At 39.6% G+C, this 20945-nt stretch overlaps 2 protein-coding genes across 7 annotated transcripts in view; both read left to right on the plus strand.

Annotated features, from left to right (window-relative positions):
- Positions 1 to 6612, plus strand: part of ARL13B (ARF like GTPase 13B) — a 50550-nt gene extending 43938 nt beyond the window's left edge. For 2 of the 4 annotated variants that reach the window (XM_075515484.1, XM_075515465.1), the window contains one exon: positions 4462 to 6611. In XM_075515484.1, the coding sequence (XP_075371599.1) occupies positions 4462 to 4538 (77 nt within the window). In that variant the 3' untranslated portion in view covers positions 4539 to 6611. Of the gene's footprint in view, positions 1 to 1142; positions 1187 to 4461 lie in introns of all 4 variants that reach the window. The other 2 variants (XM_075515458.1, XM_075515450.1) reach the window with 2 other exon arrangements.
- A 4623-nt stretch (positions 6613 to 11235) lies between these two features.
- Positions 11236 to 20945, plus strand: part of NSUN3 (NOP2/Sun RNA methyltransferase 3) — a 38137-nt gene continuing 28427 nt past the window's right edge. For all 3 annotated transcript variants that reach the window (XM_075515509.1, XM_075515517.1, XM_075515500.1), the window contains exons 1-5: positions 11236 to 11359; positions 12830 to 12939; positions 14534 to 14877; positions 16541 to 16695; positions 17222 to 17343. In XM_075515509.1, coding sequence (XP_075371624.1) covers positions 11261 to 11359; positions 12830 to 12939; positions 14534 to 14877; positions 16541 to 16695; positions 17222 to 17343 — 830 coding nt within the window. In that variant the 5' untranslated portion in view covers positions 11236 to 11260. The remainder of the gene's footprint in view (positions 11360 to 12829; positions 12940 to 14533; positions 14878 to 16540; positions 16696 to 17221; positions 17344 to 20945) is intronic.

Genomic DNA, 20945 nt, shown 5'->3' on the forward strand with positions numbered 1-20945 from the left:
CTGAGGCACTCAGCAGAGAGGATACTTCAGGGCTTATTAATTTGGGATCCATAGTGGCTCTTCCACATGCTGGCTGGTTCTGCACTAAGCTGCCTGTTTATTTCCACACTGATCTTATGATCTGATCTGGAAGTGCTGCTCACTTCATAATACTGAACCCAAATGGGCCTCGTATTTTTGTAGTTCTGTGAACCATAGCCCACCTCCAGATCAATTTGCTGTGTGTAAGCTGACTCCTTGTGTTGCCTCTTGAGATAGTCTAAAATTTCTTCTGATCACTGCTACTGATGGTTTTAAAAGCACAGTCTGTAAGATTTTTGTCATTGATTTGGGGGTGTTTTCTTGTGAGAAGGAAAGCTAAAGACATGTGGGCACCTCTGAATTAAGTGCATTATGTTAGCAACTCTGAATGAGGGACTGCCATCCCAGCTATGATGAAAAGCCCAACATAAATTTGATTGCAGAAGTAGTGAGACTTCCAACTGAAAATTAGGTATCGGTCTGCAGGGAGAGGTGTCAGTGATAAAGCTTGGGATCTGCTGCTTTACCTGAAGAGCCAGTGTCCCTGAAATTTCACAAACTGATAGGAAAAATAAGTTTAATAACTGGAAATGTCAAGCAGATTCTTGATTTCTCTCTTCAATAATGACTATTTTCTATTTTTGAAAGACCATGGAAGATTGATTTTCATATGCTCATATTGCATCTTTTTCCCAGTTTTAGATTATAATTTCTTCATTTTTCTTAAATTTTTGTTTTTCAAATTTTGAAAAGCCAAGTGGAGACATCTGGAGTAATATGAGAGGAGGATAACCAAACTAAAGCAATGGGAACACTTATACAAATTGAACAAAGAGAACATTAATTGAGGAACTTATAGAGAAAGGAGCTCAGCGTGGCTGTAGCGATCCTTGAGCTTAACCCTGACTTGAACTAATTGTATCATGTAGTACAGTGGACATACCTGCTGAAGTTCTGAAGCAACAGAAAAGGGAGCTTCTCTGCCAAAGAATCAAAAGATGCCTAAGGGGGAATTAAGATCTCTAAAAACTAGATACTTTTTTTCACAGGAGCGTAATTCATATGCATAAAATGTAATTTGTAGTCTTAATCATAAAACCATCTTGCTCTTTTTTTTAAAGGCATATAGAGAGAAGGCGGCAAGAAAGAAAAGTGAGATGAAGAGGTAGGGAGGGGAAGAAAGGGAAGGAGTGATACCCAAATTTTATCTGTGCCTAAGGAAGGTGATGCATTTGTAGCAAGAGCATGGGTGGGGCAAAGAGGAAAAAACCGCTTAAGCTAGGTTCCCTACTCACAGGTGTGTGAGTTAGTAACCTGAGATCTATATTAATTTAGTCAATTTGTAAAATAAGGATAATAATTCAAGTGTTTTGGAATCTAACAATGGAAAAAATGTTGGTAGGGTAGTGATCTCTTGACCAGAGGTGCAACCATTGAGATCAGAGGAAACTTGGAGTGCTCAAGAACTTTGCAGCTGAATTCAAGACATTGCGTGCTCTTTGCTGAGATTTGTTTTTTTCCAGGAATTTTGAGACACTCAGAACATTCACACAGATACAGAAAATACTGAGAAAGCAAGAAAACATCTATTAGGAAAGCACTATTTATAAATGAAAGAAGCTCTTCAAACACATGGTCCAGCATTGTCAAACCTTTAGTTAGGTCCTGATATCAAAGAGCATCAATTACTTATTTTGCTTAAAGCAGTTGCCTTTTTTTTTCTCAGACCATTTGAGAGCCATAGAATCATTTAGGTTGGAAAGGACCCTTAAGATCATTGACTACCAACACTACCAAGTCCATCTTGCACCGATTTTAGCTTGCCATCTGTCCTTGCCCATTTTCTGTCATGCAACAGTGTTTTTCAATGAGTTTTTAAATATTTTGCAGATGGAGAACCTGCTCCTGCTTGGAAACTCATCTGAGTTTTCCTAAGACCAGTGGAGCCTACCTTTGATCCATTGTTTAGAATATTCCCTGAACTGCATCATTCTGAAAACCAACTTCTTTTTGGCTGGCCTTTCAGCAGAGAGGGGCCAATCAAAATTTTGATTTTTTTTTTTTTTCCCCAGCTTTGCCCAAAAGTCACTGTAAAGGTGGCTTTAAAAGTTTTTTAGCCATTCAACCTTTGTGAAATAAAAAGGCCTGGTTTCCTTATTGGTTTTGTGATTAATTGATATAAATGTCTTGAAGGCACAATCTGCAGTGACAGCTTGAAGTTTGGGTTGGTTTTTTTTTTTATTTCCTTTAGCTGGGACTTTAGAAAGACTTTCTTTTCTGTGGGTTTTTTGGATTCTCTGAAGTGCACTGTTTTCTGTAGCAATATGGCATTCTGTTGAACAATTTGCTTTGACAACCTGTTATTGTCCAAGTGGCTGAAAAGTCTTTGTATATGGGGCAAATGAGCACCTACTTTCATGTAGACGAGGCTGTAAAACCTCAATTCCAGTAGAATGCCCAGTAGATGCTTTTGTCAGGACTCCAAGTAAAACTGTTAGCATCCATAAGAGCAAGGAAAGAAAAAAGTATTTAACAGTCTGCTTTTAAAAGTTTAAAGAACCTTGGTTATGCATAGAGATTATTTTCAGGAGTACTCTCAAAGTCTATGTCCAAGAGTGTATCAATGACACATTTGATAGCTCCTCAATATAAGTCAAGAAACCCCCTTAAGCTTCAAAACAGATATGACTATTTGTAGTGTTGATTTCTGCTCGTCCATGGAAAAACACAGGAACAAGTGTTTCTCAGTATTCCCATGCATTCTAGTACAAGTCTTTGTCAGTTAAGATAGCAGTTATTCCTTTGTTTTTGTCTTAAAAATTATTTTTTTGAAAGTGTCACAGACATGTGGTAGACCTTGCTGCTGAAATATGTAAAATTAGTGTAGTGTGATGTTGAAACAACCTCCAAAGGTCTGGTTTTTAATGCTAGGTGTTCTCAGAGACATAAATCTGTCTTAATGATTTAATGTGCAAACTGAAAAATTCAAGTGCTAGTGAGCAGGCTATTTAGTATATATATTGAGTCATTTTCGTGTCATTCTTAGCAGAGAACATTATGTGGATGTTTAGGCAGAGTTAACAGGCAGTAGAGTCAATTATATAAATCTTTAATTATACACTTATTTTCACTAAAGACTGCAATTTTTCCAGTCATGCTAATGGTTCTAGCACAACACTAGGTAATGAGTGTCTATTTATTGTCACTGGAGGATACATTTGCAAGAATGATAAACCTCTCTCATTATAGGAGGTAAAATTGCCTGCCAGTCCTAAAGTTGTTTGCCAGACCTCAAGAAAGTGACTAATAAAAACATCCATTGTACAGGTTTTCATTTACCCTATCATCATTTGTTGCAGTTTTGTTGCTTTTCACATGCTGCTGTAACACTGAATTAGCTCTATTAAAATCACAGGATTTACAACAATAATATAAAAGTTTTATTGTTTTACTGATTAAATGTAAAGATGACTAAAACTTTGATCCTACAGACATGTACACATATTCTTAGAGTAATGTAATCCAACTTGCTTCTGTTAATTTTAGCTCTGGAATGCAATTTTAACACAAGTTATTGCATATGTAGAACAAGTGGAATATATTTTTCCTCAGAAAATTATGATTTATTACAGCTGAATTTTGTGTTGGCAGGCCATCAAGGCTTTGTTGGGGAGGAGGTTGTCTGTATAAACAAAACTGAGATTTGAATGCTTCAAAAAGCTGCTTTTATTTTTTCTGATTTCTGCATGTTTCCCCTTACCATATTTCATGATATTATTTTGCTTGTGAAATGCTTTGCATGTACCACTCTGCATGTGTTTTTTTTTCTTTTATATCAATTACAAATGTTTGAGAAATACTTGTTATTCTCTTCTGGTGTACTTAATAACTTTGTCTTGAACAATTTAAACTACTTTAAACTCCTTTATTGACAAAAGGAAATGTTGTACTTTTATCTAAAAGTTCTTAATATAGTTATTTTAGAAAGTTAGTATGGCTTTCAGGATAGATGTCATGCATAAATGGTCCCAAAATTTTGGATGCTGCATAGCATTACTGTCACTTAAAACTTTATTGCAATGCAGACTTGACTACAGCAACATTCAAATTTTGATACTTAATTTTTTCAATTATTATTTGTACACTTTGGATGTCTCATTTCCTATTTTTAGGGATGTTTACAGATTACCTTTGGGCTTGATCTTGCAAATGCTGATGCATGTGTAAAAAAATGTAATTAAACCCTGTTTTGGCCAGTACACCTCCAGACATTAATTAGCACTATGTCTGAAAGTTGCTTGTAGGAATTAGCTCTAAACTTGTAGGCTACCTAGCTTTCATCAAGGAGGCAAGAATTTACCTTATTTAAACAGCCTTTAAACAAGGGAGATGGTAAATAACAGATTAATGTGTTTTTCTTCTCTGGCATTTCTTACGCAGATTTCCATGGAAAGCCTCTGCCTCCGCTGACTCTACGCCAAAGACCCAACAGTGATACCCATGATGTCATTGCTTAACTGGATCACAAATAGCATTTAAAAAACATTATTAAAAAATTGTCAGAAACTTTTTTTGCCCTCAAAGGAAAATTTTTAAAATGACAGTCTATCAGCTTGTTGCAAGATAACTTGGTGACATTTAAACACGGAGTTCATTCGATTGTACTTAGTTGATCAGACTTTGTCATTTACTTTTCACATCACCAGCTCTTCTTCAGGATTTAGCATGAAATAAAGAAAGGTCTATGTGTCCATGGATGCTCATATGAACATGGTATTGAATATTTATTGGGTTCACTTGTGAAAATACATAGCTGTAAACCTGAAGAAAAATACCTTCAAGATCACATAATACTGGATCACATAATAATCTATGTTCTCACCAAGACCTTTCTCCAGGTGCTGCTCAGTGGTTGGTATTTTTGCAGCTAATAAATGGTTCTAGCGCATTTTGTAAGATTCATGTCTGATAGAGTGAATATAGGAAGGTTATGCAACAAATATTAAGTCTATTTTTCTAACTTTTTATAAAATTATTTGAAAGTTTGTGTGGACACGCATACCTACTACCAATAAAATTATACCTAGAAAGCTGATAGTCAAATGCATACAAGTAGAGTCTGTTTGACTCTTACGTTTCTCTTACAATAGCAATACCTCTTATTAGGGATTACATTACTAGATGCATATTTCGTATTTCTGGTAATCTGAAGGGGGAGGAAGTAGAAAGGGAAGTTTAAGATAAATACATTTTATACAAAATTATGCTATTTGAATTGTCTGGAAGTTTTCTTATGTGTTGTTTTCTTTGTTTTGTTAACTGAGTTTGGCATAGGTAAAAAATGCAGTTGGAAAAATACAACTGAATGTTGTATTGTCTACTACATCATACAATCAAATTGCACATAGTGAAAAGTTTTGCACTAATTCAGTCATCAATTCTGATGGAAAACTGAATCAACCAGTATGCATATAAGCTCCAGCACTTTTTAATCTCAGTAAGAATAAAACACTAACTTGAAAACAAAAGAAACAAAAGATTTTTAAGGACTTACATAATATTTCCACGTAATGTGTTAATTTTACATTAAAAAAATCACATACAAGAGATACATAAACAACAAGGGTTACAATTGGATATATTTCTATTTAAATGTTCTGTATATGCTGTTCTTCCTCTTACATTGGAGACAACCATTGGCATATTGTGTAAAGGTGTATTGTTATGCCACTTAGTTACAGCAAGGACGAAACCCCCATTCAAAGGTTTTTTGAAGAAGCATTACTTGATGATTTCCTATTACGCTCTTGGTCTTCCATAACATGTTATTACCAAAAGATTTTAGTAGATGTTAAAACAATGCAATGTATATATTCAACATTTTGACATTAGAAATCTTTACCATATACCCCTTACAGAAGAGTTACACAAATAAACATCTACCATATTAATGACAATGAAATTATTAACTAAGATTTTTAAAAGAGTACGTTTGGGGGGGGGGGAATCCATCTTAAGAATCTTAAGTTTGGAATGGGTGGAGAGGAATATTCCAAGTTTGCTAGTTTAGGGTAAGGATGAAACAATTTGTATGTGACTGTCAGCATGAGAATACTTTTGTTGTATTCTAATAGTGTAACATGGTTCAGTTTGATTATTCTCAGGATTTAGTCATTTTCACTTCAAACAAACACAATATTAAGTGGAGGGGCCGTGCATAAAAGTTTATTTGTGCAATCTCAATCTTACTATCTTTAGCTATGTTACCACTTAAATTTTTTGGCTTAAAGGCTCTAAATTTGCAGGCTTATTTTTTTAGAGCTTCAGTTTATAGAAATGTATTACCCTTTTATTTTAACACTAATCTAAAATAAATTAATTGAAGTCTTTATTAAAAATAAAGCTAAATACTGCTGTGGAAACAAAATTTGAGAAACTGAAATGGAAGATGTTGATACTTATATGTAAAATGTGTGTTATGCGTGTTATGTGTGTGGGCACGTGTATCAGTTTTGTTTCTGCTTTTAAAATAAATTTTACCAATGTGTGACCAAAGTACTAAAAAATGTTTCATACAGTTTTGTTTATTAGTATTCTCTGTAATTATTTACTACAGTAGTTTTTTCAGTAATTTATACTACCTCAACTTCTTGTTTGCTCAAGGTGACATTTATGTATAGAATAAAACTAATGCACAGCATCATGTTTCCCATGTTATCATAAATGTACAGTTTTTTGGAAGCAAGTATAGTCACAAATGTTTAATGGCTGCAAGTCTCATTTACATTGCTAAAATGTACAAAATAGCAACCTTACACTCGGAATCTTTGCATATTTTTACAGCTGCAATGTGATCAAATTTAGAATAAATTGATAGACTGGCACTAAGTTATGTATGTATGTATACATATAAAGTGCTTTGATAGTGCATTTAATATTTGAGAGGTAATAAGTTGCACAGTTGTAAGTTGAGAGGTAATAATTATTTCACAAATTAGAAGATTTCATCAGGTACTGATGCTTTTCGTTGTCAATAACGTCACTTTCAAAATGTATCAGTGCATTCAGCTAAGTATTTTTACTTACATGAGTGGTAAGTACACAGAAATGTGCTACATAAGCAGAACATTTTGCATTATCTATGTGCAACATTTTAAATACATTTTAGACAAAATATTTTACAGGTAAGTTAAATGTATCTTCTAAGATAAGGAATAATAATTTTCATGAGCCGAATTAATGTAAAAGGTAATCTGTGCTTCAAAATAAGTCATTCTCATTGTTGTCTTCCTTTTTAGCCAAAAACTAGCATTTACATAAGGACCTTACTCAGATATTTAAAGGTTTTAAACAGAAAATAATCACTATAATTGTATTATTAAAGGTAGGTATATTTGATATCCATTAGGTTTAGTTTCACATCTGTGACGTGGTGTCTCCATGTAAGTAATGCACGGTAAGCGAGGGACACTTATATTGAGGTGAGACAAAAACACTGCCATTTTAGAGGAAGCTATTTGATAATCCTGTGAGATTTCTATTTCAATTCCACCGTTCTGATGGAGAATTAGAAAGCTTTAAAAGAATTACCTGCAATAGACAGCTGATGCCAGCTTTCTAATGGCCCTCTTGTGAGCCCTGGTTATGAGGATCAAGATGGAAGCAGCAAGGCACCCGCGGAGAGGGCCGCGAGGCAAGTGTAACTGGCAATCCCCGAGCACATCAATCACCCCACCGGCTACCAGTGGGGCCGCGGAAGCTCCTGTGCAACAGGCTTTAAGCCCGTGTTACCTCTCACTTTCTGGGCTGTGAATTCTGTGTAAGCTTCATAAAGGCTGTGGTGATTATCCTTTCCTTGAAACCCAAAGAACCGTAACTCTATCCTCTGGAGGCCCATCTGTCACTTAAAAATGGATTTCTTGGGTTTGCTATTTTAGATGACTTTTAAAATAAAGGTTGCCAGGAGTGGTCTCATGACAATTTTCTTCTCCAGTAGAAACCAGTATATTTCCTGAGAACAGTTATTTTTGCATATAATGATGTCACATTAGAAAAGATGGATGGACGGTAACAAAGCAAGCAGCATAGGCTTTTTTTTTTCTTTAAATAACATTCAAACAGTATTTTTTCCACTTAGATATTCTAGTATTTTAGTTGAAAGCTTAGCGCTGTAACTTCAGGATGCTACCCACTAATTGGCATACCGTGTCTTAGCTTCCTAGCTTCTGGAATTCATTCAACTTAAAGTACTTTACTATTTTGAACAGAACATACCCCACAGTATGTCAACAGATGGACCTGTAAATGGAGTAAGGAACTACATTTTAAAAGTAACTGTAATTTGAGACAAGTTTATCGTGGGACAGAAGAATCTTTTTCTTGTTTGGTTGGTTTTGTGAGGGGTTTTGGGGGTGGGTTTGTTTTTTCTTTTTCTATTTTCTCCCCCTACTGTTCACATAAGCTGTATTTTCTTACTTAGGATTGCTCTGGCAACTGCTCTGTGGTAACAAAATCTGTGCTTTCCAGAAGATTTTAGGAAAGTGGACCATGGAATGGTTAGCGATCTGTGTATACTCCCCAGTGAATATGAATTTAATATCACTTTAAATTCTCTTCCTGCTGGGCTAGTGGAAAGATTGAGAGAGGGAAAAGTTGAGTGAGGATGAGTAACAAGAAATAGAGTCCTTGCATCAAGCCAAGTATGTGGGTTAAACTTGCAAAGACCAACAAAGCCAGGTGAGCCTGAATAAGGTAGCCATGCTACTGAAATAATGAATCACTGCTAAGCAACTAGATAATAGACTGAAGGATTGAGGAAGAACAGGAGACTCAGGATTGTGAAGTGTATACATACACTTAAAAATTTTCTTCAGAAAGTAGTAGATTTTGCAGACCTCAAACAGATGCTTAGTCAGTCTTCCCACCATGTTTCCATTTGCTACTGCAAAAAGCAGTGTCCTAAAATTTATCATGCAGAAAAATAGTCTTAAAAAAGTTTCTCAGAGTACTACATCCCAATAGCATTAATTTACATGATCTTCTAATCTACATATTTTTCTATCCTAAAAGTCATGCCATCCATGACTTTGATCTCCATAAAACCTAGCCAGCTTTTGCTAAGTCTGTCCTAATATAACAAACAAGGAGAATATTGTTTGCTTGTGTATTTCTAAATTACTATATAATAACGTTGAAGACTCAATTTGTGCTTGCTCCAGGAAGCTGTGGACACCTGAAACTGAGCAGTGAAAGTCACAGTAATGGCCTGTCTTTTCCGTTTGCTAGGCTTGGAGGCTGTTGATGTGCTGGTGGGAGTATTTCTGAATATTGACTCGCTAATTTAAAGACATTTCATCCATCCTCCACTCTCTGAAAGTATCAGGGGACAATAGGGCATACACTGTGTCCTCTTCCTTTGCTTTCCTGAACGCAAGGACATGCTTAGAAAACACAAGTTTGAAATAAGGTAACTTGTGTTTAAAGGAAATGTGTCAGCTTAAGAGAATTGTGGACTGAGGTTATAATGGAGTTGTGGAGATGCAATGGATTCTGCAGAAATGAGATGCAGCTTGTCGTTTGTGGTTTAACAGGGCATCCAGCCATGCGCGTGGTCACTTACCGTGGCAAGTGTACTTGCCTAGGTGACAGAAATCACATAGTTTTGGATTGCTTTTTGTTAAGAGCAACAGTAGCCTGCCTTTCAAAATGTACTGAAGTTAATTCCCCCAGAGTCAATCCATCTCTTCAGTAGCACATGAGAGATAGAGGTTGCAGTAGCATTTTTACTGTTCTGTTGCAGTTTGTCTGCGATGGTGGTGTTGCTAGTGAACAAACTGTTTAATAGAAGCCCTTTCTTTGCTTCGGATGCGCTGCAGATTGTACTGGTTTCAGACACATTAAGCAACACCAACAGCACCGTCTACGCGTGGAGTATAGCCCTAGATTTAGGGGAAGGTGACTCATTCATCGTACTTTTTTGTCTTATTGGTACAGTAAAATTCAATTATTTTATGTATTTTCTTGTATGTTACTGGTCTTGCAGAATTACAACCGCAGAGAACTGTACTTTTTACACCAGTTTTGTTCTCTATCTGTTGATACAACTCACGTATGAAAAAGCTTTTCTGGCTTCCTTTCACATTTGATATGTAAGAGGTCTCCATTTTGTCTACTGGCTCTTTGTCAGGATCCTGATTGAAACATTTTAAATAAGCTTTGAAGTTTGATGGTAATTTGCATGAGGTTTGCATAAGTGTTCTTAGTCTTCATTAGTCGGTGCCCGAAACTCAAATATTTATCTGTACGATAGTACTCCTGCCTTTACCCTTTGCACCCCTTTCCAGCCTGGATTTCAGAGGGCGGTTTCAGTGCGTGGAAGCTGCATGGGCAGCCGTTAGTCAAAACTACCGTTAAACAAACTTGCCGTTTCCGCAGGGGTTGCTCTTACTGAAGGAGTGGGCAAATGCTGATGGACAAGCGAGCGTTTGAGAGAGAAGAGGGTATGTGGTGACTTTGTTTTGCTAGGCCACATCGATTGCAGCAAGAGGTGGCCAACAAAGCAAGATGCCCTTTCTCGTAGGAGGAGTTTTCAGGTCTCCACAGCTCTGTTCAGATGAAGCAGTCAGAAGAGCAACTGCCTGAGCATTTTGGCAGTCTCCGATTTTAGTGCTGCTAAACCAGTTACGGTTGGCGAACTGGGGTCTGGTGGTTCTCCTGGTTACTGTTCCCAGAGAATGGGTTATCTGAAAACGTGCGTAAGATGTTTGCATGAGTAATTCCCAGGTTTCTATCGATATTTCTTTGCAGTAGCAGCAGGTTAAGCTAGAGCTGATCTCCCGTCTGGTTTGGAGGATGAGCAGCTGAATAGCAGTTGCAAAGTCTGCATACGCCTGGACCAGCCAGGAGTTAAGAACCGGTGAAAAGCCATTAGCAGAGGGCTGACGGTGCTGGCGTGGATGGCAGCAGCAGCTTCAGCAGGCTCTGGGCTGAGGACCGGTTTTGTAAATCGATTAATCGAGGGTCCAGCCACCGCATAATCCCGGCTTCTCTCCTGGCGAGGCAGAAGGGACTGGAGGACAGCACAGCCTCCCACGGTAAAACAGAAACAAACAAAAAACCCCACCAAGCCAAACCAACCGACCCCGGCACACAAGGCCGGCAGCGGCGGGGGCGGACGGCGGAGCTGCCCGCCTCGGCCGCCGGGGGCGCCCCGGCCCCGCCGTCCCGCCCGCCTCCCGCCATGCGGCTGCCGTGCGCGGCGGCCCGGCTGCTGCCACCGCCCCGCCGGGCCGGGGCCGCCCTCCCGCCGCGGCGAGCGGCCGCCCGGGCCGCGGAGCAGGTGAGGCGCTGGCGGGGGGAGCGGCAAGGCTCGGGCTCGGCAGCCGGAAGCGGGGCGGGCGGGGCGCTCGGCCCCTTCCTGCGCGCCCCGGGGAGGGTGCCCTGCGGCGGGCTCGGGCCCGCACGGCGCCGCGGGGTGGGGTCCGCCGCCGCTGGGCCCTGCCTGCGCCTGCGGGAGCGGCCTGGGGCGGCGGCCCCTCCTCTCCTCTGCCCGAGAGCGGCCGCGGCACCCGCCCGCCTGCCTGCCTGCCTGCCTGCCTGCCTGCCGGCGGGGCAGCGCGGGGGGCCGTCCGTTGAGAGCGACGCTTCCCAGGTTGAAACGGCGGCGTTGGCGGTTTCGGGTGTTTCAACGCTCCTGCGGGCGTTTGTAGCTGCAGGAAGCGCCCCGATACCGTTTCGTGGCCAGCGTCAGGGTCCCGCTCCGCAACGGTTAAACCCCGGTTATAGTGCCCTTGGCCCTTCTCTAAGCAAGCGCCTACACCGCTGATGTTCGTACTCTGTACCGAGAGCCCTCGTATCCAGTTTTGCCTTCAGTGCCGCGCCCGTCCGCGTCCGGCTGCGGGGCAGCGGTAGCTCCCTCCGTGAGGCAGGGCAGCCCTCGCCTACCGGAATCGCGTAATGCTGGAGACAGAAAAATCGGGCCCACAAATGCACCGCGATGTTTAATTAAGAAGTGAACAGACAACAGAAGTAACTCGGAGCTTAGCAGCTCCTTCGGGTTCTCGCTCCTGTTAATTAAGTGTTTCTGTTCGCAGGGGGCCGGTGTTTGGCAGGAAGGGGAAGCAGGAGGAGGGATAGTAGGGTGGTTGGAGGGGAGGGCTGCTGCATGTCCTTAGGGAGGGAAGTCCAGCAACATTTAGTGTTTCTCTGTGGGGTTTTCCTTCTGAATAGCACAAATTTGCTTAGAAGCCAAAAGTTCTTCCCCCCTAAATAAAATATAAAATTTTCATAGGCTAAAAAAACCAACCAAAAATATAGCCGATTTGTTTTTTCCTTATTCCTGGAATAAATTTAGTTATTGCAGTGCTTTGTGGCTCAACTCCGGCTGACTTCCACAATGATTCAAATTAATGTCTTTATTTTAGTTAAGCACATGTGTACGTCTTGGCAGAGGTGATCATAGTGCAGGATCATAATCGTGCCTTGCTTATTTTGCTGCTGGTATCTTAGGGTCCCGGGAACCGCTGTGTTATTAGCATAGTGGATATGGAGGAATATTATCAGCAAGCCTTGAATGACCCCTTCACAGGCAGGGAAGAAGAGAGTGCGCTAGCTTAACTTGTTTGTTCTCTGCAATTTCTGTTACGTCTTGATCACGTGCGATGTGACCTTGATATGTGAGCATCCTAATATCACTGATACTAAGTTGATTTAAATTGATAAAATGTTCTTTTAATAATTCTAGGGAGAACTAGGGAGGGTTTCATTTGTTTGTTTTTACTGCTTTGCTTTTTTCCTCCTTTCTCTGAAGCTGGAAAATAAAACAAAAGGGAAACTTCAAAAGCAGATTTGTCAAGTCGTTCTGGATCATTTTGAGAAACAGTACACAAAGGAACTGGGAGATACGTGGACCAGTGTCAGGTCTGTTGTTTTGGGGAGAGGGGGGAGGGAGAGGAGAGGTTCTGTTATTTTTTAAGTGCTTCATAAAATAACTTTGAAAAGAGTAATGGACTGTAACAACTGCTTCATTTTATCTTCAGTTTAGAACTAGTATAAAAGTCTTAAATAACAGAAGACTAAAACTTGAAATTTTTTAGTTTTTTCCTTGACATGATTCTTTTGGACATGATGAAGTTTCTGGTCTTCTGTATGCATATGCACTGCAAGGAGGCTGCCATCTTATGTGTTTGTTGACTGTTTTGTAAAAACGTGGTCCAGAAAGTATCCCTTTATACTTAACAGCTGCTGTTAGGGTTTTTTCTCTACAGCTTTATAGTATCTTGAGAGACTCAGACAAAGATGTTAGGAGAGAAGTACCTCCCCTGATTTCTTTCATTAGAAGAAATTGAATATTAACAACATGTACAGAAAAGGCTATCACTTAATTTGGGCCTTGATCACACAGCTGCTAAAGAACTGTCTGTGGTATTGAGAGAAGACATTTTCCCTTCCCTGCTAGCTGGTGGTTGTCACTCATAGGAAAGCCAGCAGAAGAGCCCTTCTGGAGAAGTTCACTGCTTGGCTTATATACTTTTCAACAGGAATTTGAACAAAAGCAGTTGACTTTGACCTAAGGTGTGTGAGGAGTGCTCCCATGATCAGTGCCACATTACTTTGAAGGGAGAAGCATCCTACATGATCAGGGTCTTAGAAACCATGTGATTCCTCTGAGTGACCTCTTTGGTTTAGCCTGTTTGGATTAAAAAGTAGTTTAAGTGTCTCCATTGTTAAAAAAAAAATTAAAAAAAAAAGCATAGATGTATAGCATTAGTTTAAGTGAATCTACTTAAAAACTCTTTTAGGTTGGATCAATGTGTGTTTTTCTTCTAGGCGGCAAATATTCCTGAGGAGTATTTTTTGAGACTAAATGAAAAAATATGAGAGAAATTCAAATAGAAATGGGGGAAATCCATGTAAGAAAGGTCTGAAAAAGTGAACTGAAATACAGACAAGCATGTTTGTACCATATAAGCACTGCTATTTTACTGTCTTCCAGGAATATCTATTGGTTTAAGTTTTTTCTGGCCCAATGTTTGCGGAACATAAAAGGAAATTTAGAAAAGAACACTTGTAAAAACTGCATTTTACGGTGTTGGCTGGAATAACCATTGCAAAGCCAATGTGATTCTTTTTGTTGTGGTATTTACAACTAATTTTACAGTTGTTCTTTGTCCCTAGGGAAGTACTTTATAGTCAGAAAGAGCATTATGCTTCGTAATTTATAACTACTACAGTCACTTGTTAAAGAATTAGGAAAAACAGAGAACATCTTGTTTCTGAAGAATTTAGTGTTTTAAATACAATAATTAGAGAAATCGGTGGCTTGATTTCCTATTAAAATTATTATTCTGCATACTTTTCTTAATCGTATCTAATCAAAATTATTCCTTTTTGACTGCACTAGAGTCATGCAATGGTGAGATTGTTATCCTTATATAAGAAAAGGCTTCCTACACTTTGGAAAGCTCATTTTGTTTGCCAAGATATTAAAAAGCTTTTCCTTTTTTCAATCTAGAGATGTACTCACATACCCATTGTGCTGGCAGTACGCCGTCCTGCTTAACAAGTTCAGCCAGTCTGCTGAACTGGAGGACACCTTGCGTGTGAAGGGATATCATCCTGCCTTTCAAGGACCTTTGCCCTATCTTCCGGCATCGCTGGCGTGTTACATCAGGAGAACTCCTGAGAGATTGCCTGCACAAAAGCACCAGGCTGGTAAACTGAAAGAGTACTATCTGCTGAATGCTGCTTCGCTGTTGCCAGTGCTGGCGTTAGAAGTGAAAGATGGGGAAGACGTTTTGGATCTCTGTGCCGCACCCGGGGGTAAATCAGTAGCTATACTGCAGTGTGCCTATCCAGGTAATGTATTGAGATGCTGTTAGAAGCAGGTCCCTGGCTCTGTGCCTGGGCTATTTCAGTTGTGCCAGTGTTCTGTACAAGATTTGGATTGGGGGCAAAAAAGCAAACAACAGTTCATATTCCAAGTAGTTCTGTGCTGTTTAGTAAGGTTTTTATGAAGTCTGTTTACCTAAAAGAGGATGAAAAATGCAGTAGTTATTTAAATATATGTTACTGCAGACTGACAGACAAAAGTGGAGTAGCTCTATGTTTTTCTTACTCCACTGGTTCCCTTATTGTTAATTATCTAGAAGTTACTTAAAATCATGTAGATTTGTTGGCACAGGGAGGTAAGTAGCCTACAATCTTAGAATGCTTGTACTTCTGTTCTTTTCCTCTGCTACCTCTCTGGCCAGTGCTATGCAAATAGTATAAGTAAATTTAAGTGTACTGATGTAAAACAGAGCATAAAAAATCAAATGTGCAATATCTAGGCAGAGGGAGAAAGCGTATGATGAGGAATTGGTCTATATCAGTATTTAATAAGCTCTGTGTCTCAATCCACCTAGGTGTTGCAGAAGGGCACTAAGATAATCACAGTGTTCAGAAGGCAACAGCAAGCAGCAGCCTGGTTCTGCCAGGCCAGGGAGTTAAAGCAAGCTGTGATTGCTGTTTCCAAGTTTATATGTTAGCTTGGGTAGTAACTGTCTCAAAATGGTCACAGAACCTTATGTTCTTACTGATGAGACCATTACTATAAACACCTGCACCTGTTGATTACAGCTGGTTCTCCCTCCCTTTTCTAGAGGAATGAGGTGATGCCAATGAGGTAAACTAAATATGGATTGCCCTTTCAAAAGGTTTGGGGAAAAAAAAAAAACCCACAACCCACCTTTATCCCATGGCTGCTTCTGAAGATACCAAATTGTTGCTGAGAACATAGGATGTAAGAAAGTTGATTCTTAATATACCTCGGTGAATGCTAAGATGTACCGTATTGTGTGTGGCAAACATGGTGTAGGACAACCTGTGGAGACATGAAAATAGAAATTTTATTAAATTAGAAAACAGGACTAAGAGGAAAAAATACCATGCTGTGTTTCTGGTCTGGGTACCAGCAACAGCAGTGTTTCTTCTGAAGGGGTAACTACTCTGGCTACATTGTTAAAAGTAAGTGCAACCAAAAGGCTTTTGTTAAAACACTTCTAGCTTAAATTTCAAATGAATAAGGGGTTGGACTGCTTGGCTTAGCATACACAAAACTGATGTTTTATTTATTTAAAAGGCAATTAATTAATAAAGGACATGTACTTCATTTAGACAATGGCTCAAGGAGCCCAGAAAGGCACTCACTTAGCACTTGTCTTTGGATATGGATCATGTTTAAAGTTTGTTTTACTGTGGAAGTCTATTGCTACAGTAAGTATTTGCTAGTTGTAGTTGCTAGTAAATATTTATGAATTGCTCTGTAGGAGCATGTTGAAATTTACTCGGGTTTATAAACATTCAGCAGTGTTATAAAATGTGCAATAACATAAGCACATAAGGTGTAAACTCTGTGGCTGTCATGGCAAAAGTCGAACTTCTGAAATTGGTGTAACTTCTTCTATTTGTAAAAAAACAAAGCAGAAAAAACATAAAGACTTACTTTAGGGTGTTTACTTCATTTTTTTAATTTTCTAAGGTCAGTTTCACTGTAACGAATATGATGATTTGAGGTCAAGATGGTTGAAACAGACAATAGAATCCTTCATCCCGGATCCTTTGATTAACTTAATAATGGTCTCTAAACTGGATGGTAGACAGATTGGAGATCTTAAGCCTGAATTATATGACAAGGTAATGTTATTACTTATTAGCAAATGATATTTCTGCATTCTGCTTTTTATTCCTGTGCTGCTCTCTTTTTAATTTTTTTTTCTGGCCCCCACAAAAATATCTGACCTATCAAGGGGAACCAAGGTCATGTACAGGATTTGCAGAGCCTCAGGAATCTCTTTATGAAGCCTCTTGTGCCTTTATTCATGTGTTAGATGATGTTACCCATTTAGCCTTGCTAGTGGATTCTAAAGACCTTGTAGCTGAGTTCTTTGCATGGTGTGTAATTAGGAAGGGGGGACAAGTGAGAGCTATTCAGGTAGAAGGTACTTTTGGAGCAGTAATTTCTTATCCCCCCACCCCCTCTCGATAACTCTGTAAAAACATCTCAAAATAGTAATTAGATTATTTCTGCCCCTAAAATGGAAAATAAAAAGGGTGTTCTAAGTGTTTGCAAAAGTGAGTTGAGCAGGTTTTTGGCACACAGTGTTCAGAAAGTGAATATCTTTATTGTGAATTGTCTTATTTGCTCTTATTTATTCTATAGGTACTGGTTGATGCTCCTTGTTCAAATGACAGAAGCTGGCTATTCTCTTCTGATATTCAGCAAGCTACACTTAGGCTAATACAAAGGAAGGAGTTATCGTCTCTACAATTCCAGCTGCTAAGGTGAGAAGTGCAAAGGAAAGCTATTAAAGGAGCTTTTCATAATGAATAAAAATGACATGGGGGCAAGATTTGTTATGTTTAATAACCAAGACCAGGTTTCACCATTGCACGTCCCACCTGTGGGGAGTGGGAAGTAAAATCATGATGCCGAATATGTCATATTAAGGACGTGAGTCTGGCGTGTGGCTAAGGGAGAAGAGGTGGCCCTCCCGTTGAGTCACAAGGTTCAGAAAGGACCCCCTTGCTTTCTAAACTCCTTCTTAATGAGGAGTCTAGGTGCGGCTGGATGCAGTCTTAGTCTCAGACTTGGTCAACAGTTTATGTCTAAGGGTTATGAGGACGATAAGGGTAGACAGCAGAGTCAGCATCTGCCTGCCAGATCCCTCTCAACCCCACTTGGGAGTGACTCAGACTCGCAAATCCCCTTGCTGTGGATTAAGGTGAAACGACACTCAAGGTCCATAAACAAACATCAGCTTTACTAAGAATGAGAAACTCCTGTATGAACAATATTCTGTAACTGTTGGTTGTCGCATGATTATATCGGCCTGAGCTGTGCACCTTTGCTGAAAGTAAGGTCGGCCTTTTGTTAACAAACCCTGAGAGAAAAGGGGGAGAGAAAGATAAAGAGGGAAAGAGAGAAAGAGATTGGGGTAGAAATATCACCAGTCCTGGATCCAGCGTTGGTCCTGCCAACGGGGGTGTTGGGTGTAGAAGAAGCCCCTGAGCGTGCCCCTCTTTATTGACCCCAGCCCTGGGCTTCTGGAATCTTCTCTCTTTCCGGCCTCAGGAGTGGTTGAGACACCTCTTTTTAGTAGCGTTGCACCGTTGGGTCGCTTACTGCCCGACTGCGGGACAGGAGCTGAAGGAGTCCCCAGTCCCCAGGTCGGCACGCGCTGGAGTCCACTCGGTTCTCTTCTCCCTGTCAGATGCAGCAAGATGAACTGGGCAAGGCCGTCAGCGCGGTCCCATCTGGGTCGCCAGCACTGTTATCCCACAAGCATGTGGTTGTTTACCTGGTGTGCGAGATGCCAATATACGCACAGGGCAGAGGCATTTCATTTCATGTCTGCACAGAGATGGGTGCTAGGTGGTCATTCCACAAAGCTAGCACACAGTTCGGTCATGCAGTTATACGGTCCAGTTATACATATGCATAAGTAATTACACAAAGCGGTTTTCTATTGCTCTACATTTCTCTTATTTCAACTTAAAGCTACAGTACTACTTTAATATTCTGTGCATGCTTGCAGGAAGGGGGGGGGGGGGGGAGAGCTTTCTCTGGTCTTTAATTGAGTTGGCGGTCGTGATCTTCCCCTGCCGTCTTAACCTTTCCCCTGGTTTCTGTAAATCTTGTAATGCCATATCCTTCCAGCCCAGCAACCTCCCTTATAACAACATGTTTCCTTTTTATCAGTCCTTGAAGTTCTTTGCTGTAGTTTCTTCTTTGAAGGTTAGTGATTAATGAGGCCTGCGTGTTCCCCTTTGGCTGATTAGCAAGTATGCGAGTATACAAGACAACTATTCAACCCATCGAGCGATGTGGTTTAACCCCAGCCGGCAACGAAGCACCACCCAGCCGCTTGCTCACTCCCCCCTGCCCGGTGGGATGGGGGAGAGAATCAGAAGAGTAAAAGCGAGAAAACTCATGGGTTGAGATAAAGACAGTCCAAATAGGTAAAGCAAAACAAGGAATTCATTCACTCCATTATGCCTCTCGGGGCTCACAGTACAGCCATTTGGGGCTCGTCCCTTCCAACCATGTGAAAAGAATATGAAGAATATGTTGTTGCAGTGCTGTGTAGAATAAACAGTTGATCTAGGTTAATGTGAATATGGAAATTTATATGGGGTAATATAAGCAGTGAGGCCTAGGTCCTGTACTACCATACTGCTGTACAATCCTCTTAACTCGCTTATTCACATATATGTCCATTTTCAGATGACTCGGAACAGTCTGGTACCATATCAAAATATTTTTGGTGGACACAGCTAAAATGGTTTCAGATATAGTCCTTTAGCAAGCAAAAACTGAAGCAAAAACACACATATAATTTTTAATAGTGGGTTTTTTTTAACTATCTGTGAAAGCAGTCTATAAACCTGCCAAGCTGGGCATTCTTCCCCAAACTCTTGTTGTTGTTGTTTCACAGAATTATCCCTTACAGTGCTTTATTACAGTCTTTTTGATAACTGAGCTGTAAGTCAGGACTGGTTACCAACCGTCACTTAGGTCATTAGTTAATGCTGCTTCAGAATTTGCTTTCTGGGCTGTTTACATGAAGAGATTGAGTCCACTATTGCACATTCTTACATGCTGCTTGAATTTAATACCCATTTGACTATTTGTAGCACAGAAAGACTACTGATCATAACTGATAGGGTAAAAAGGGAAAAGAATGGGGGGTTTGGTGGGGGAGAGAGGCTTCCTTGTTTGTTTATTTTTCAAGAACATCCACACAATAATCCAAATTAAGGTTATCATGTATTATACTTTTTAATGATACCAGCTATAGCCTAGCATTTGTGAAGCATTTCAAACTCTACAGTTTTTCTCACTGGGCAAAAAAAAAAGTGACTTCCCAATAATACCTTCTAGACTTGAGTGTTTTTTTGCAAAGTAACAGTCACGCCTGAAGTCCATCTGTCAAAGCAAATTGAGGGGAAAATAACATATTATAAAAAAGAAAAAGAAAGTTTTTTATGGAAAGTTCCCACTGCGGCAGTTCACGATAGTTTTGCATGACTTCCAGTTGAAAAAGGCCTAGCAGAAGCCTATGATTTATAACAGAAATATGAGTATCTTATTGCAGTAATGCATCATGTCACCCATTTCCTTTGAAGAAATCAATCACATTTAAAACACTGACCTGTTTCAGTTCTCCCTTTTCAATATTTGACATATAAAATCCAATTTATGAACCCCTACCAAAAGAAAGCATATATCATGCAGAGAAATTTTGAGAATTTGCATAAATCACTCCAGATTGTAATCCTGAAGTGGAGAACTCATGACAGCAGGAACCTTGTTTTTAAAAAAGGAGACATTCCTGTCAGCCCAAATAAGATTTAATTGAATTATTCCTAAATCAAGAAGAGAACTTTGCTTCTGTTGAAAGTATGCTTTACTATAGCAACAGCAGTAAGAATTAGATTTGTAAGGACAAAATACTTTTGATATGTAAATTGAAGTAAAAGGATGGTAATTTCAATTTCATTGCTCAGCATAGGTCTGAGTAGTTCTGTAGATTGACCAATCTATTGTTATGTGCACTGGAATTTTTTTTTGTCTTTTAAAAGATTTTGGAGCATATGAAATAAATTGTTAGGCTCAAGAGTTAGAGATTACAAGCATTATTGGGTAAAATATTTGACATATGCTTAGTAAATGGTATAGCTGTCCACTGTATTTTTATTGTTTCTTTTATCTGATCACTTGAGAATGAATTTCCAATAATAAAGACGTCTCGGATCCCGTGTGAAAAGGAAAAAGGAAATGATAAAATGACACCAGGAAAGGCTAAACGATTCATGCAAGTGCATTAGAAGCTTAGCGAAACTGAAATTGTGGAATGCTACCCTATTCAAGCCTTTGTTTTATG

Source organism: Mycteria americana, chromosome 1 (assembly GCF_035582795.1).
Source record: "Mycteria americana isolate JAX WOST 10 ecotype Jacksonville Zoo and Gardens chromosome 1, USCA_MyAme_1.0, whole genome shotgun sequence".
Taxonomy (NCBI): Eukaryota; Metazoa; Chordata; class Aves; order Ciconiiformes; family Ciconiidae; genus Mycteria; species Mycteria americana.